This window comes from Scyliorhinus canicula, chromosome 19 (genome assembly GCF_902713615.1).
Source record: "Scyliorhinus canicula chromosome 19, sScyCan1.1, whole genome shotgun sequence".
Classification (NCBI taxonomy): domain Eukaryota; kingdom Metazoa; phylum Chordata; class Chondrichthyes; order Carcharhiniformes; family Scyliorhinidae; genus Scyliorhinus; species Scyliorhinus canicula.
Window position 1 is genome coordinate 101,195,374 of NC_052164.1, and position 19,496 is coordinate 101,214,869.

The 19,496-nt window shown below is 46.7% G+C and overlaps 1 protein-coding gene across 1 annotated transcript in view; it reads left to right on the forward strand.

Annotated features, from left to right (window-relative positions):
- Positions 1-19,172: 19,172 nt before the first annotated feature.
- The window catches only part of sorl1 (sortilin-related receptor, L(DLR class) A repeats containing), a 203,277-nt gene continuing 202,953 nt past the window's right edge, over positions 19,173-19,496 (forward strand). Inside the window, exon 1 of the mRNA XM_038779169.1 lies at positions 19,173-19,473. Coding sequence (XP_038635097.1) covers positions 19,210-19,473 — 264 coding nt within the window. The 5' untranslated portion in view covers positions 19,173-19,209. The remainder of the gene's footprint in view (positions 19,474-19,496) is intronic.

Here is a 19,496-nt window from a genome sequence, read left to right on the forward strand (position 1 = left end):
GCTGGAATTCTCTGTTCTGGAGCTTACCCGCTTCCGCCAGCAGTAAATCAGGACTAGCCTCTGCTGGTGCTAGGAGTAGGGCCCAGGTGCAAGCCTCTCTCCTTAACCATGCAAATGTATGCATGGGCTGCGCTCACCAGATTCCCTTGGGATCCCAGAATCGGGCCACCATTTTGAGCGGGTCTGGTGGTGGGCCCCCTCACCCACGAAGCAAATCTAGCTCCCCCCGCCTCACTGACAAGTTGGTGCATCCTCCCTCCCAACACTGGAATAAAGTATCTTCCCCCCCCCCCACCCCCCTCCCCACAGCACAGAAGCATGAGGGTGACCCAGCCCACTTCCCACAGACCCCCCCACCAGACTCTGTCATCAGACCTCCCATCAATCCCCCGGAAGATCCCCTGCCAGAAAGCAGTCCCGGCAGTACAGTGAAAGATCTTTGCATTTTCATTTACCCTTCCCCAACATCTGCTGCCTCAGACAAAAGTGTTTAAAACAGCAGCTGTTTCTAGTGTCAGAGGCTTCTTCAAAAGTCAAGTACACTTTAACGGGCTTCAACCCTAACCCGAACCTTACCTTAACCCTAACCTTTGAAATGTAAAACTTACACTCAATTTCAAACAGCAATTCTTTGCACTAGCCAATGATTGACAGTTTTATTGGTCCAGAGACAGGTGATTGGTGGATTATCTAGCCTTCCTTTCATGCTTGAATGCATCACCATTACTCTGCTTTGATGCTAACCACAACGTTTATAAACACTCTTGCTATGATTGACAGCTCCTCACTACATCAAAGGAGCTACGTGGTTTCACAGCCTCTGATTCACAGTTAGGGAAGGGTAAGTGAAAATGCAGTGATCTTTCACCGTACTACATGAACTGTCCTCCAGCTTGATGAGAGTCTCTGATGTGAGGGGGTCTAATGGGGTCTCTGATGGGTGGTCTGATGGGGGTCTCTAATCAGTTGTCTAACGGGGTCTTTAATGGGGTTGACTGATAAGGGGATCTGACGGGGGTGTCTGATGGTGGTGACTGATAGGGGGCGTGATGAGGGGGCATGGGACTTGGTGGGGGAGTCAGTGGGGGGGGGGGGGAGGATCACCCTCAAGTGCGTGCTGTGGGGTGTGACTCATTATTCCATGATGGGCGGAGGCTGACTCTACTTGTGGGCGCGGGGGGGGGGGGGTGAAGGATTTTGCAGTGTGGCGGAGGAGACCTACCAGTGGACTTGGGGGGGCAACCTAGTTATGTCCCGACCCTCTTGACCCACCTTAAGATGCGGTCAGGGCCAGACTTGGACTGAAGCCCGCCTGGTTGATTTTCCGCTGTGGGGGTCGGTGCATAATGAGGGGGGGGGGGAGGAGGTGAATCATGATGCAGCCGTTAATTATATTGAAATGGATGCAAATCATCAGCTGGCGTGGGGCGAGTTGTGCGCTGAGGCTACCGGCGGGAGTTCGGAGCATCGCAATGGCGCCAAACCCGTTTTTCCGGGGATGCTCCATTCTCCCACTGATTGGGAATACTGATTGTGGCGTTGGGCAATGGGATCCCACCCTAATATATTTTGTAACTTGCGTTATTCTACTCAGTCCGTGTATCTGTAGAGGGCTGAAGGAGTAGTGTATTATAGTTTATCTTTTCTGGTTTCATACATTTTTTATTTGTTAAAAGTTAATCGGCAGTCCTGTGACTCTATTCATCCACATCTCTAAACAAAAACACTTCATACAGCATTATCTTGTATTGAAATGTTTTTCATCTTTTTCTCTTGGTCACTGTGCGTCAAACATTGCAAGTTTATTCCACTTCAATTATATTAGATAACTGAGAGGGGACTGTAATTATTTTCACATCGTAAAGTTCTAGAAGTTGGGTGGACCTATGGTTTTTTGGATTGGTAAGGAAAGGAGGTGCATTAACTGTGTCATTTTATTGTCTGGATAATAATCCTCTTTTTAAATTACTAACAAATTACCTGAGAACACTGGGGATGGATTTACTGAAATTGTACACAGCAAGGAAATTTACAACAAAACCTGCGATTCATTTCGGGTAAAACAAACCTCTCACTCACTGTTTGATACAGGTTTAGGATTCAGGTTGCTCAGCCACTCCAATTTCGTGGAGAGTCAAGTGTGTGAATGTTAGAAAAAGGCTTCATACTGAGCTGCGGATGGTCATGGGCATGTGCGATTATCCAGGAGACAAAAGCAGGAAGGCCAACATAGTGGGCGCGATTCTCCGCTCCCCACGGCGGGTGGGAGAATCGCAGGAGGGCCGGGCGACTAATTTCACGCCCCCCTGTCACCCCCCGTGATTCTCTCTCCCCCCCCCCCCCCCCGCTCGGAAGAATCGCCGGTCGCGGCCTGCCGTTCGCGACCGGTTCACGATGGCGGCAACCACACCTGGTCGCTGCCGTCGTGAACATGTGCGCCAAAGTGCCGTTTGAAGCTTGTGGGGGGCGGAAAGGGGATTGAGCATCACGGCCATGCTCGGGAGGGGACTGGCCTGCGATCGGTGCCAACCGATCGTTGGGCCGGCGTCTCAAAGCGATGCACTCTTTCCCCTCCACCGCCCGGCAAGATCAAGCCGCCACGTCTTGCGGGGCAGCGGAGGGGAAGACGGCCATCCCACATGCACGGGTTTGAGCCATCAGCCGTCGTGATGTCAGCCGCGCATGCGCGGGTTGGAGCCGGCCAACCTGCGCATGCGTGGCTGACGTCACATAGGCGCCGCCGTCGTGTCATTCTCGGCGTGCCGCGGGCAAGCGTCAAGGCCCGGCAGATAAGAATAACAGACCGCCGCTCCTAGCCCCCAAGGTGGGGGTGAATTCGGTGAGAGGAGCGGCCTCCGAGGCCATCGTGAAACTCGGCCGAGTTCACGACGGTCTTCACGATTTTTCCCGGGAGCGGAAAATTCCGCCCAGTGTATTTAGAACACAAAAGTAAAGCTGCTCCCTCGACATAGAGCAATACAGTTCCAATCCGGGACTACCAGGACTACAGGTCAGGTTGGGGACGGCTTTAAAGGGCTCAGTTAACACGAGTCCCAGCTGGGCAGGCTCCACCTGCTAACACGGAAACTTGTAATCCACAAGCCCACGGAGACATCTAATCGTGATCGCCCGTGGTCCTCATGGGGGTTATCACATCCCCTCCCCCCCTCAGTCCGAATGCTCTCGCTTGCTCAGATGACGATCGGGCCTCCTTTGCCTCTTCACATGCGACCATGTGTCTACCGTCAGTAGGGCCAAGTTAGTGGGCGTATAGCGAAAGGATGGGAGATAATCTCTTCTGCGATGAGCGTCGAAGTACCCCTGGTGGAGGCTCTTCTTCAATGGACTGGGGTTCTGTCACTTCTACTTCCATTTCAGAGCTCCAGTCCTTGTCGCCCTGCTGACTGACTCTCGTGCTATGCCTCCAGGTCGGTATGAAGGATGTTGAGGGTGCCGCTTCACCAGGAGCAGTTTCCTCTGTGGGTGGGGGAGGGGGGTGGGTCCCTGCTTCTGAGGCGGTCTATATGTTTTCTTAAGGCCTTCTCTCTGGTTTTGACCTTATACGATAAAGCCCCTGTTTTCTCTATTCCGGCTCTCAGGACCCAAGAGGAATCGTCACCGAAGGTGCGGATGTGGACAATGTCTCCCAGCCTAAAGACCCTGTCTGGTCTCTGACTATTGTGGTTTCTTGTTCTGGGCTTCTTCTTGGATTCCTACTTCCTGCTTAAGTTTGGGAACATCAAGTTGAGTCTGGTCTGGATAAGCCGACCTATTAATAGTTCTGCTGCCGCTGTTGAAGTATGTGGCATGGTCCTATAACTGGAGGAACCATGCTTGCTTTGTCTCGAGCGAGCCTGTGGCTTGCTTTATCATTCTGCTCTCAAATGTTTGGACTGCCCATTCAGCTCGGCCGTTTGAGGATGGGTGATATGGCGCCATATTGATGTGCTTCACGCCGTTAGTCTTCATAAACGTCTGGAATTCCCTACTGGTGAATGGGGTCCTGCTGTCCCTTTCGAGGACCTCCAGTATTCTTTGGGTGTTGAATGACTGACAGAGTCTGTCTACGGTAGTGGGGGCCATTCGATACACGTCCGTCCATTTGGAATGGGTATCAATTAAGATTAGAAACATAGTCCAGCTAAATCTGCATGCACTCGTACTGTCACAACCACCTGGGCTAATGCACGGTCAATTCCAATTCCAACCCCACTTGACCCAGAGTCGCAACACAGGTGAAATAAGATTTTATTTAAAATACCCGAAGTCTTTGGCTGAGCCAATAAACCCGTCACCATGTTTGTAACTTTAACACAAGTAAACTTTTTCATGAGCAAAATTATAATTAAACTGAGAGAAAAATGGAACTATCTAATACCCTTTCCCAAACCACCCTTGTAACTACCCCCACTCTCTACACATACAGACAGACAAACAACAGAGGGAGGGGAAAGGGTGGTTAAGAGGCAAAGAAATGATTAAAATGGATGCACTGGGATGACTTCCAGTCAATGTCTTTCTTAAGTTCAAGCTTTCATTTTGATATTTCTTTCTTCTACACTTGAGATGGTTTTTCTCTGGCAAAGCTGTCTACTTTCTCTGCAGACTCAGGATTATTTCAAGTTCACAGCAAAGATGTGCCAGGCGCTCACTGGTTTTAGAACAATAGAGCAGTTCTTTCACATCAGCAAGTAAAAGAGAGAGAGTGTGTTCCTTTTCCTTCCCAGGTCTAATCACTTCTGTCCAGTTCTCTCAGAAAGCATCACGCAGAAACCAATCACTGATTGTTGTCAGGCAGAACACTGTGCCGGCCAACCCACTGGTTGTCAATTAACCAATTGAACCAACTTCCTCCACAACCGGTTCCTAAGATTCACCTGGTGTCAAGGAGTCTGACTTCTCCCTTCCAAAACAAGACCTGAGAGCACATTGTCCTGGCAAGCACTCTTATGCTTATAAGCACATCCTGATCCACGGACCAAAAATAATGACATAAAAGAAATGGGAACAAAGGAATTAAACAGGATGGACTCTTAAATACCTCCCCCTTAGAGGGATGACACATCATTGCAAGGACTCTTCATCACAATGCATGTGACACAAAACACACTTCCGTTTATCCTTCCTTTCCTACTACCCGAGTGTCCCCAATTCTATAACTGCCACTTATCAACACTTAAACCCGTGACAGTGCATCCACAATAATATTGTCCTTTCCAGGAACATGCACAATTTTTACATTGAAAAGGTTGCAACAATTAACTCCAATGGAACAATCTTACGTTTTGAGTTTTGACGTTTTCTACAAATGCAAGTGGATTACGGTCAGTATAGACTAGGCTTTGCTTATTATCATGGCGGACATAAACTTCAAAATGCTGAAGGGCTAGTGACAATGAGAAGGTTCCTTCTCAATGGTGGAGCACAAACTTATTTCCTTTGATAAATATCTCACCGGCCTCTCTATTCCTGACTCATCATCTTGCAGTAACACTGTCCCCACCCCCAAGGTTGCTGGCATCCGTGGCCATTTTAAAGGATTTGGAAAAATCAGGGACAGCCAACACTGGTTTGTTTACCAATATGGTCTTCAAATTCTCATAAGCTGTTTGGAATTCTGCTGACCATACCATTTTTGATTGCTCCTTCAATATATGAATCAAAGGTACTGCTATGGTATTGAAGTTAGGTACAAATTTTCTAGAGAACATGCACATACCTGAGAACTTCAGAATCTCCCATTTTGTTTTGGGAACTGGGAAATCCAGTAATGCCTTTACCTTGCTTGCTCTGGGTACCATTCATCCCTATCCCAAAACACGCCCTAGTTAGGTCACTTTTGCTTTGGTGAACTCTCTTTTGGCTAACTGCAGTTGTTCAAATAACTCCCCCAACTGTTCTACATGCTCCTTCCATATGTCACTGTAAACTACCACATTTCCAAATGGGCCACGCAGTTTGGCACCCAAGCTACTATATGCTGTATGAGTTTTGGAAATATAGCTGATGCGTTTTTAAATTTACATTGATACAATCCCATTGGAGTCACAAAGGCAGATACCTCTCTCGCACTGGGCGTTAAAGGAACATGCCAATACTCCTTTAACAAATTAATTTTTGAAAGGCATGAGGCACTACCCAACTTATCAATACAGTCCTCCAACTTGGGAATCAGATACAAATCCATTTTGATGATGCCACTAGCCTTCCAGTGGTCTATAATGACCATCTTTATTGTCACGAGTAGGTTTACATTAACACTACTCGGCTCCATTAAATGCTTCACCAACATGTATTGGATTTCTGCTTCTATCTGAGCTTGTTTGTGTGGGTTCATTCGATATGGATCCTGTTTTTCTTTTTAAGATACGGATCCTGTTTTATCAACTTGGAGTCACCTACGTCTAAATCACATCAGTTAATGTAGTGCACCCCGGTGTGTCCCTGCAAATCTTCTTATGCTTCCGCAGTAGCTTCATGAGATCTTTTTGTTGCTCTTCTTCTAAGTATGTAAACTTAATATATAACAGTTCTGGTATTACCGCATTTGCTAGTTGTATCATAGGAGGGTCTCTCTGTGAACTGTCAACCTTTTCCACTGCCCCACTCTTGCTATCTCTTAGTGACCACAGATGAGTCCGAGGTGAATGGACAACAGAAACTAGACTTATTACAAGATAATATTATGTACAATACTCTTCAGAACCGAGCCGGGTCTGAGGTGTTGGTTCCAAACCAGGCAGACCAGGTTATATTACAGGTTATTAGAGTCCAATGCGGGGGAGCTCGTACTCAACAAGGTTCATGGGGAGGCTAATCACTTCTACGCTGTAAGTCGCGTGTGAGTTATAACATCCCTCCTCCCCCAAAGTCCAAACACTCTTTCGATGATGGTGGAGCAGGAGGATGCCTGCTGAGCCAGACCAGGTGGCGTATACCTGGATGGTGGACATCGTTTCCGCACCAAACGCGGTAGACGTACTGTTGAAGGCTGTTGAACAGATTATTCCTCGTCGGAAATTTCCGATGCCTGGGTCTCTATGTTGGAATCCGTATCCGTAAGACTGAGATGGGTCCATTGTCGCCGGCCCATCAATAATTCTGCAGGTGCTACCCAGTTGTGGCATGTGTAGTGGTCCAGTAACAGAACAGGAATCTGGCCAGTTGAGTGTCCATTGACCCTGAAGTTTACGTTTTCAGCCCCAATTTATATCTTTGGACCACCCTTTCCGCTAGCCCGTTTGAAGCCAGGTAATAGAGGGCCATACGGATATGTTGTACCCTGTTTGCCTTCATAATTCCTGTGAATTCCTCTCCAGTAAAGGGCATTCCATTGTCTGTAACAACACCTCTGTGATACTGTGTGATGAGACCATCAATTCACGCGACACGTGGTTAGAAGCGAACAGTGGTTTTAATCGTCTTACAACAGAGCCTGCCTGTGATGAGATGAACTCTAGATGAACTGGCAGGCAGGCTCACAACAGCAACCTTTATACTTCCGGTTAGGGGGAGGAGCCATGGGCGGAGCCATGGGCGGTGCCAAGGGTGGAGCCCAGTACAAGCTCCTCATCTCCCCGTATGGGTAGAGCCGCGCAACTACACATGATCTAGTACAAGGTACAGGCTCAACACATGTTGTACAATACAGTGTGGATTATTAGTGTTTATAATTCACCACACTGTGTGCTGAATTTTTCAATGGTCGCTCTTGAGGTAGTCGGCATCATTCTGTGGATTTAAAGTCATTTTGAGTGGGTGTCCACTATAATCTAGAATATAGATCCGAGGAAAGGAACGGCAAAGTCAGCACGGAGCTGCAACCAAGGCCGCCCCGGCCACTCCCAAGGTTGAAGTGATGTGCGATGGGCGGAAGTTTCTGCTGATCCTGACAAATGCTGCATTGTTGGGTCACCTTCCCTATCTCTGCGCCCAGGCCCGGCCACCAGACATAGCTGCCTGGGGCATCTGCATTTTCAACACCTCTGGATATCTGTTACGCAAATCCCGCAAGATAGAGTCCTGGTCCTTGCTCGGAAGGACGACACGCTTTCCCCACACCAGGAGGCTGTCTTCCACACGCGCCTTGGACATTTTGATTGAAAATGCCCGTAGCTCCTCGGGTAACTTCCGATGCTGGCCCCTGTAGAGAACTATGTGGCAGACTTTGGACAGTGTTGTATCCGTTTGCATCCATTCCAGTATCTGGGTCGCTGTAACCGGCAGCGTATCCATAAAGTTTAACGTGGCTGCTACTTCATTGGATCGAGGAGGAGACGGAAGGTGCATCGGCAATGGCAGTCTGCTTAACGCATCCGCGTTTGTGATTTGTATACCTCTCGCCAATGCTCGAACGAGTACTTATATGCCGCCAGTAAAGGACCCATATCTGTATTCTGGCTGAGGCGACGGGTTGGATTGTTTTTTCCTCTTTATAAAGTCCCAATAGCGGCTTATGGTCTGTAAGGATCCTGAACCAACAACCATACACGTTCTGGTGAAACTTTTTTTACGGCATATATGACTGCCAACCCCTCTTTCTCGAACTGTGCTCTGTGCAGCGGCCAACATCCTGAAGGCAAACGCGGTCATCCACTTTCCGCCATCATCCATGCGATGGGAAAAAATGGCTCTAATGCCATCTGGCGAGGCATCACATGTGACTATGAGCGGTTTGGCTTGCTTTGAGTCTCCTTCTGCGAGGCAGTACATCTTTGTCAGCCTGTGCAGCTGGAGGTCATGGGGTCACAGACAGAAGGGGTTGGGATTGACTGAAGACTCATGGAGCCACCTGAGTGGCAGGATGACCTGATTCCTTGTGGGGGGGGGGGGGAAGGTTATAGTTCTCGGGGTCATATTCTGGGAAATACCTCACTGTGACATGTCTCCACAGCATCCTCAAACGTGGATAAATCCTGGATGTCTACCATCTAGGATCTATCCCTCTTGTTGTGGGCAAACTTGGCCTGCATGAAGACAATGGGATGAAATGTGACGAGAAGATTTGGGCAGAGGCTGGGAAGCATGCATGTGGAAGCTGTGACAGTCCAGGTCTCTGGCACTCGGAGGACAACTGGGCAACTGCTGAATCTGACTCAAGTGCGGAGCCTCTGGAAGCAGTGACCAGCCCCCTCTAGCCTAGCCACTGATGGATCCCACCAATTCCAAGTCATGGAGTGATGGTCCAAGTGCAAATCTGGCAGAACTTGTTGGGTCTAGGTGTCGAAGGTCGTCGCCACCCTTCCCATGGAGACCATGGGGTGTTTTCATGACAGAGCCATGACATCAGACAGAATGCAGATTGACTCCTCCATACTTCATTATAGCCTTTCTCTTGCAACTCTGCCCCGCTACCTGTCTTTGCATTTCCAGCATGTCACTTCCCATGCAAGAAACGTCATCCATTGCAGGAAGGGGTTAATAATCTCACTCCAAATGCACACACTCATTTTATTTAATTTTTCCAATTAAGAGACAATTTAGCATGGCCTACCATGCACATCTTTGGGTTGTGGGGGGTGAGACCCATGCAGACACGGGGAGTAATTGCACATACTCATAATGGCATTATGAACTCAGAGCTTCATTCAGCTCATCTTACAAAATGTTAGCAGGTGAGATACCAGCATTGAAACCATATTCACCAGCATCTCATCTATCACCTTGCACACAGACCGTCCTCAGCCCTTACTGGGGAGGGCTCAACACACACAAAAGGTATGCATGCTTCCCAGTCTCGGCCCAAATCTTCTCATCACATTTCATCCCATTGTCTTCATGCAGGCCTGTTTGCCCACAACAAGAGGGATATAGCCCAGATGGTAGACATCCAGGATTTCTGAGGATGATACTACCATGTTGGCAGGGAGGACATGATAAACATGGACCACAAGGGATTCAGCGTTGAAACTTGACGCAGCCTTATTTTTCCTCGGAGCCCTCTCATCCAAACAGGTGGGTTGCAGAGAATAGTGTGCATGTTCAGTTAGTGTTTATAAATAACACCAGCACCTTCGACCCCATTAAGTTACGGCAGGTCGGATGAATCATTGCCTTACCATGTGATCTGGAGATCAACTGGTTGATGAATAACTAATGAGTTTCCAAGTGTAAGATCGGGCACGATTTCCCAAGTGCACATCAGTGGAAAATTTGCCGTTAATCCCACCTGCCACTGCACTTAGTTTCCAGGGCGTAACATTCTGTGCAAATTATGTGCAAGAGCTGTGGAATCAAACTCGAAATTTATATTTATAGACTTTTTTTGTCTCCCAAGAATTATTCCCTAGACAAGTTGAAGAACTGATAAATTCCTAGCCTGTAGAAGGTTGAGCAAAATTTCGGGGCCTCCAATATTTCTTCCCTTTTTGAAAGATTTAGCCTGTTATTCGCCTCCTCCTAAATCACAATTTAGGTGTTTTGTGTGGGAAAATTGGGATATTGGTTCTTGGGCAATAATGCAAAATGGGCAATAGCAAATCAATAGCCCTGAAGTTAATAAAAAAGAAACTTGTCTAAAATGTGCAACTGATTCACTATTGCACAAGGGAAAAGTTCACCTCGTGTGTACTTTGCTTTTATGAAGTCAAGATTTATTTGTCTATGGCATGTGATAGTTATACCACTGGGCTATCAACCCAGACAACATGTGCTCAAATCCTGCCATGGCAATTGTGAAGTTAAATTTAGAATTTGTGGGCTAGCAGCAAAAATCAACAACAAAAGCGATCAAAAATCCACCTACTTCCCTAATGTTTTGTATGTGACTTTAGACCACATTATGTGGTTGATTGTTACAGTTTTTGAAATTAATTTAGTTCTACAAGTGGGCAAGAATTGTGGCTTTGTCATTATTAACAATACATCGGGTACAGATTTTAAAAAATCATCACTACTTCAAGAAATAAAAGCTAAGAGATCCTTTGTGGGGATCGAGAAATCGGGCACAGAATTTTATTTGGTGAAACAGAACAGTGTTAAAATTCTTGTGTGCAGGCATGAAATGTGCAAGATACAGCTTGATTAGGCAATTACAAACATAGAAAACACGCAAACACCAATGTTTTTTCTACATAGCCAGTAGCTGCATGATGAACAAAGCAGTATTAGAGTAAATAATCCAGGCGCAATTGTTTTTTCATTGGTAAATCACCTGTTTTCTTTAACAAAAACAGCTGAATATTTGAAAGGAACACAACATTTGGATTGGATTTGTTTATTGTCACGTGTACCGAGGTATAGTGAAAAGTATATGCAGCCTTTTACCAGCAGTTATAACAGTCTCAAGGGCAATTAGGGCTGGGCAAAAATTCTGGTCGAGCCACCAACATCCACATCCCATGAATGAAAAAAAAAACACATTCCAATTCTTCCCTTCCTTTTGTTGAAGGTACTGACTCATTCTAGGGTACAACCAGGGCCGGTTTTAAGCCTATTTGACCAATTTCATCAAATTGGGCCCCGCACCTTAAGGGGTCCCCGCGCCAGCGGCGACAGAGTTACCGTTTGAAGCCTTTTCTGTATTCTAAGAGGAACTATAGGGTAGTTTTTACTTTTGGGGAACGGACCGCATTACCGTCGACAAATCCTTCAGCCCTGCGCCGCCAAATCCTTCCGCCCGGGTAAGTAAGTTTCAAAATTTTAGTATATCAAGCATTCAATGTTTTTTTTTGGTTAAGGACGAGCATACTACACGAAATATAAACATACATAAATTTTTACTTTTGTAGAGTAGGGGCCCCGCCATCACTTTTCTAATTGGGCCCGCAATTCCTAGCACCGGCCCTGGGTACAGCCCATGGATACTGAGAGTATTCAATTATTTTACCAAGGTGCCTATTGTTCACTTGAATCAACGGGGCAGCACACAACACTCCTACACCTGACATCCAGATATATGCACTTTCCACCTCGAGCCACTGGACACTAATCAGCAGTTGGAATACCCGCTAATTTGCCCCGGCTCCAGCAGCAGAGGTCAATTGTACCTATCCAATCACCAACTCCTGTGAGGTCAGTTAATCGTGCAGCAGTAAATCCTGGGACATGCTGGCTCATGCCGTCTTTATCAACTGAACAATCATCGTAACCTTTGGATACATATTTGGATTCAAATTGTACTTATCCATATTTATGAACAAATAAAATAAAGCCGGGCTAAATTTAGAACTGTTGCTCACCAATTAAATATAGAAGTAGGCAGATATCACAGCAACCCAGCAGAGGAGAGAAGCTGTTCTCAGTTTGAATTGGCTGACGTGGGACAAGAACTGCACCTGTTACTCCTAAGCCCCAAACACCACAATCTTCAGGAGCAGATGCTCTCAGCGTTCCTGTTGAAAATAAATCATCAACATGGGAATTAGTTTGTAATTATAAATTTCCACAACATTGAACAAAATACTGTTTTGTTTTATTTCCTTCTTTCCCCAATGATTTTGAAAACAATATTATCCTGTATTGTTAAAAAAAAAATCTATGAAGATACTGAACAAGATTAATTATAAATAAATTTAACAATGCAATTGTGACACCACCAAGAAATGAAGACTTTGCATTTTATGGTGCCATATAATTCTCTTAGCGTCTCAAACTGCTTCATATATAATGAATTACTTTGAAGTCCACCCACTGTTATATTGGCGATGTTGGATAATGGAAATCTGTAATTTCAGCAAGTGGCTGTGTGCTGGGCCAATTGATAATTCACAAATTAAATTGGTAGATTTTTGTTAGATAAACATATCAAGGGGTAGGGAGAAAAGGTAGGTAAATGGAATTACAGGTCAACTATGTTCTTAAAAGTGACAGCCCTTTGAATGCAGCAAGATCCTGCAAATAGCAGAGATGAATGATCAATCAACTTGATTTTTATGGTGTTGCTGAGGGAAGAATGATAACGAGACCATGTGATCCTTAATATCCACCTGCACCACCAGATAAGGCAGACGGGGCTTTGATTTTATATCTAATCAATTAATTATCAATAAATCAAATCAAAAGCAAATTTCATTAGGAATTTAGGAAATTAACGAGTGGAACAATGAACTTGAGATGAAAACAAAATAACAGACAAGTAACCAGACTAGCAAGCGTTGAGAGGAATAATGAGATGTAATTTGCCCAGTAACAAGATCAGCAGGCGTTGAGAGGCATTGAGCTGCGAATGGCCATATCGGAAACATTGTGTGTCAGCGATCAGTGGGGCTTTAAAAATGATAGCAGCCAAAGACAAAGAATTTGAGAGATGTAGACAGCCAAATCCATAGAGTGGGATATCAAAGAGACTGAACAGATAACTGCTAGCACCCTCATTGGGGAAGGTGGTTAGTTCTCCATCCAACAGTCAGACAGACCAGTTCCATCTAAGATCCAAGCCCGGAGGACTGTTTTATCTAATATTTAAAAGCCACGGCAGATTGCAGATAGTTTTCTCTATAAGATGCAGTTTTGTGCCTTTGCTGACCCAGGAAGAGATTTCCCAGACTTGGTCATCTGAACAATATTGTGTGGTAATGATTAGCCAGCTGGATTTGATCTATTGAGTTACTGAACTTGAATGTTGCTTAGGAAAAGGGGTGTTTCAATGAGTTCAGGGAACTTGGGATATTTTGGGAACAAGAGGTAACCAGATAAAACGGTGTGTTCAGTTCTTAATATACTTCAGTCTCATATCAGTCTTTTGTTGTGTGTTTTTCTTTTACTTCAATAAATATTCTTTAATTGTTTACACAATGACTAGTCTGGTTTCTCACTGGGTTGTACATTGTTCCAAACAAATATACACCAGCAAGAACTAGTTTTTCAAGTTATCCTTCAGGGTTGTGACATACTCTTGCAGATAACATCAGCAAGGTTCTTAATTGTCTAAACAAATTGATTTACCTCATCTCTCTCTCTCTCAGGGCAGCACGGTGGCCTAGTGGTTAGCACAACCGCCTCGCGGCGCTGAGGTCCCAGGTTCGATCCCGGCTCTGGGTCACTGTCCGTGTGGAGTTTGCATGTTCTCCCCGTGTCTGCGTGGGTTTCGCCCCCACAACCCAAAAAATGTGCAGAGTAGGTGGATTGGCCACGCTAAATTGCCCCTTAATTGGAAAAAATAATTGGCTAATCTAAATTAAAAAAAAAAAAAAAAAAAAAAAAATCTCTCTCTCTCTCTCTCTTACCCTGTTCAACTTTGGTGGCATCCTGCACAGTGGTTCTAGAAATTCCTGCAGGGTTTCTTCATTAAAAATAGCTCCTCCAGCTATGGTGCATCATAAGTAATTCAGTGTACTTGTATCAACACAGTGCAGTGCAGCAATATTTTTTATTATTCATGGGCTGTGGTGATACTAGCAGGACAACGTGTATTGCCTATTTCTAGTTACAGTGGGGATGTTAAGTTAGGGACTAGGTGGGACTGGAATCACGCGCAGTGATCACAGGTTGCCTCTCTACTGAAGGATGTCAGTGATAATCTGTAAGCTTTCATGGTCAATTTGTTTTGCTGTCAGCCCGGAAATTATTTGATTTATCACATTCAATTTGGCAACTTTCCATGGTTCTCTCCACCACAAGACATCTTTGACAGCAGGTCTGCAGTCCCTTAAAGTTGGCATAAATGTAGACTGCTGAAAATTATGATCTTACCGGTCTTACCCTTCAAGTTTTAAAAAATAAACTTATGAAATGAAATGAAAATCGCTTATTGTCACGAGTAAGCTTCAATGAAGTTACTGTGAAAAGCCCCTAGTCGCCACATTCCGGCGCCTGTCCAGGGAGGCTGGTACGGGAATCGAACCGTGCTGCTGGCCTGCTTTAAAAGCCAGCGATTTAGCCTGGTGAGATAAACCAGTTACTTACAGTACCCAATTCATTTTTTTTCCCCAATTAGGGGCAGTTTAGCGTGGCCAATCTACTACCTACTCTGCACATCTTTGGGTTTGTGGGGAAGAGACCCACGCAGACACGGGGAGAATGTGAAAACTCCACCCAGAGAGTGACCCAGGGCCGGGATTCGAACTCAGGTCCTCAGCGGCGTGAGGCAGTAGTGCTAACCACAGCGCCACCATGCCGCCCACAATACCCTTCAAGTTAAGGACAAACTAAAATAGTTGCTGTCCTCTTTATATTGGACAGCGTGTCACAAGAAACGTCACCACTGTACTTAATTTTCTCGCACCCCCTCAGGACGGTTTTCACGATATTCTAATCCATTCCCTCTCGTCCTCTAGACCAAAGCTTTCGCTCCTCCAGTGCCCTTGGGATGAGCTTCACAGAATGTACTTCACTGGCTCCAGGGTCTCCTAGGGAGGAGCTTCACCCCAATATGCTTCGTCCAACTCACACACCATCTCAATCTGGTCTGGTTTACTCTGAGTCCAGATCCGCCTGTTTGTCGGCTGCACTATGCGCCAACACACAGTCAGGAGCAATAATCAAGATAATACTCACCAAACTGAGATCCTTGCGCCTGGCCCATCCTCATCACCATTTATTCGAGAGAAAAGTACAGCTATTTAGCTATATTCACTCTTTCACTCTTGAGAAGACCAGACGGAAATTCTTGGGAGTTTCAAACAAGGCCTTTATTTTGACCTATAGCAAGGGCCCCAGTGCTTCAACTAGTGCTAACTAGCTAAGGGGCTGGTTTAGCTCACTAGGGGCTGGTTTAGCTCACTCGGCTAAATTGCTGGCTTTTAAAGCAGACCAAGCAGACCAGCAGCACAGTTCAATTCCCGTACCAGCCTCCCCGAACAGGCGCCGGAATGTGGCGACTAGGGGCTTTTCACAGTAACTTCATTGAAGCCTACTCGTGACAATAAGCCATTTTCATTTTCATTAGTGGCACCCGCAAGCCCTGAGCCAAGGATTATATAAAAGTTATACTTTTGGGTTCGGATACAAGAAATTAACATATACCAGTCAACTCAGCATGAATATTAGTGATGTCAGTTGTTGCTTAGTTGGTAGCATATTACCCTTTGAATCACAAATTCTAGGTTCAGGGCCCTCTCTATAATCCTGTGAAGCACTGATGCAGCGTTGAACTGTTTGGATGAGATGCTGAACTGAGTCCTCATCTGTCTGTTTGGGTGGATATACATTCCAAAATATCGCATGGTTCTATTTTGGATAGGAGCAGGCAGTTTATCCATCGTGTCCTGCCCAACCTGCCTGAATTAATTGAAACTAGGCTCCTTGCTCCTCAAGGCAACGCGCCTTACAAATAAGATCAGACTTGTGGGTTGTCTGGCTTACCAGGAAACTTACAGACTTTATAGATTCCCGTCTTTCTTTATTTTTATTGTTGTGTGTTATCCATAAGAAATTTCATTGTAGATAATTGTAAAACCATTTTAAAATAAAGGAAACTAACAGACAATGTTACCTCCAGATTTTCTGATCAAATCATTCAAATTGAGGCAGCTTCTGATTTAAACAGTTTGAACACCATATGTAAATGCCATGTGTTCCTTCCATCCTTCCTTCTCAACCTCAATTTATAGAAGAGCCTGTTCGCATATTTCTTGGCAACTGTTGCATTTCATTAAAGTGAGGAATAAGAATATAAGAAATAGGAGTTGGAGTAAACCACACAGTCCATCGAGCCTGCACTGCCATTCAACACGATCATAGTTGATCTTGGGCTTCACTCAATTTTTCCAGAATTCTCCTTGTCCCGTTTAATTCCCTGAGAGACCACACATCTGTCTATTCCAGCCTTAAATGTATTCTATCCCTCTGGGGTAGTATAAAAGCTCAGGAGATTGGAGAAGGCGACACGGTAGCACAGTGATTAGCACTGATGCTGCACAGGTCCCAGGTTCGATTCCCGGCTTGGGTCACTGTCTGTGCGGAGTCTGCACGTTCTCTCCCTGTCTGTGTGGGTTTCCTCCGGGTGCTCCAGTTTCCTCCCAGAAATCCCGAAAGACACGCTGTTAGTTAATTTGGACGTTCTGAATTCTCCCTGTGTGTACCCGAACAGATGCCGGAATGTGGCGACTAGGGGCTTTTCACAGTAACTTAATTGCAGCGCTAATGTAAGCCTACTTGTGACAATAAAGATTATTTTTTTAAATGGAGGTTTATTCATAACCAAAAGAGAAGACTGCGCCGTGGCGTAGAGCACAGAGGTCCCAACCGGGACGACCGATCATACCAATCCCGATTCGGGCCGGCTTTTAAGGGGTGATTCTATGAGTTTTGGCTCATGGGCCTCCAAATCTTTCAGGAGAGACATAGGAAAACACTTCCATTCACAGAGGGTGGTCGAATTTGAAAGTCTCTTTCACAATTGGCAATTGATTCTGTATCAATTGTTAATTTTAAAGGTGACACGGATATGATTGTTAAGCAAAGCTTTGCAGGGCTGTGGAGTGAGATGAAAGATGACCCACTGAATGGTGATGATATGCCGGCGTTGGACTGGGGTGAGCACAGTAAGAAGTCTTACACCAGGTTAAAGTCCAACAGGTTTGTTTTGAATCACTAGCTTTCGGAGCGCAGCTCCTTTCTCAGGTGAATGAAGAGGTAGGTTCCAGAATGGGCTCGATGGGCCGAATAGCCCATTCCTGCGCTGTCAGCTTCCAACTAGTTGATCTTGGGCTTCACTCAATTTTTCCAGAATTCTCCTTGTCCCGTTTAATTCCCTGAGAGACCACACATCTGTCTATTCCAGCCTTAAATGTATTCTATCCCTCTGGGGTAGTATAAAAGCTCAGGAGATTGGAGAAGGCGACACGGTAGCACAGTGATTAGCACTGATGCTGCACAGGTCCCAGGTTCGATTCCCGGCTTGGGTCACTGTCTGTGCGGAGTCTGCACGTTCTCTCCCTGTCTGTGTGGGTTTCCTCCGGGTGCTCCAGTTTCCTCCCAGAAATCCCGAAAGACACGCTGTTAGTTAATTTGGACGTTCTGAATTCTCCCTGTGTGTACCCGAACAGATGCCGGAATGTGGCGACTAGGGGCTTTTCACAGTAACTTAATTGCAGCGCTAATGTAAGCCTACTTGTGACAATAAAGATTATTTTTTTAAATGGAGGTTTATTCATAACCAAAAGAGAAGACTGCGCCGTGGCGTAGAGCACAGAGGTCCCAACCGGGACGACCGATCATACCAATCCCGATTCGGGCCGGCTTTTAAGGGGTGATTCTATGAGTTTTGGCTCATGGGCCTCCAAATCTTTCAGGAGAGACATAGGAAAACACTTCCATTCACAGAGGGTGGTCGAATTTGAAAGTCTCTTTCACAATTGGCAATTGATTCTGTATCAATTGTTAATTTTAAAGGTGACACGGATATGATTGTTAAGCAAAGCTTTGCAGGGCTGTGGAGTGAGATGAAAGATGACCCACTGAATGGTGATGATATGCCGGCGTTGGACTGGGGTGAGCACAGTAAGAAGTCTTACACCAGGTTAAAGTCCAACAGGTTTGTTTTGAATCACTAGCTTTCGGAGCGCAGCTCCTTTCTCAGGTGAATGAAGAGGTAGGTTCCAGAATGGGCTCGATGGGCCGAATAGCCCATTCCTGCGCTGTCAGCTTCCAACTGGCAACCAAAGAGCCAAGTGGCGAGATAAATTAGTGGCAATGGAAACAAGTAGGGAGAAAGCTGGAGCCAGATGGCACGTTGAATTGCTCCTTGGGGCGCTACCGCAGGTGAGGAAGGGAGGCGGACGGCGCCTGCGCGGCGGGGTGATTGACACCCAATCCCCGGGGGATCGGAGAGCTGGCCTACTGATTGACAGCCAGAACCTCGCCCGCCCCGGGAACCCTCCACGCTGACTGGCTGAGGGAGGGACAATGCCCCGCCCATTTCCCCACCCACTCCCCGCCTCGCGCCACCTCCGGGCTGATTGACAGCGGATCCCTCGCCTTCTCCCCGCCCACCCCTCCCCGCTGATTGGCTAGCTCACCGACACGCCCCCCCGCACGCCCTGGCGCCTCTGACCGTTGCTGGAGGAGGGGAGGGGCACCGATGATGGATGACTGATTGATTGACAGACTGGTTGATTGACAGGTGGCTCTTCCCTTCCCCCGGCCACCAGTCTGCCTGCGCAAGCGCAGCGACTGTTTCCAGCTCGAGCTGAACGCCCCGCTCCGCCTGCCCCGCCACAGGCCCCGCCCCCGTCAGGCCCTTAAAGGGGCGGGGGCAGGATCCAGGGAAATAAATCCGCCGTCAAGAAAACAAAACCCCCACACCAGTGAACACAAACCGGCGCTAAGATGGCGGGTGGCGCAGCCAGAACCCGCTGGGCTTTCGCCCTGCTGCAGCTTCTCCTGGCCACCGGCGCGGCCAGGCGGCCCCACTTTGCCTCACAGACGCTGCACTTTGTCGGGGGAGCGGCGGGCGACCCTCAGGAGCGGGGCTTCTCCACGGTAACATCGGGCGGCTGGGGCGGGCGGCAGCTGTCCCCGTCCCCGCAGCACAGCCACCGCCGCTGGCGCCGGAGCTCCGAGCGGCAGGAGCGGCTGCAGGTGTTTGGACAGGTACGGCAGCGGCGGCGGCACCA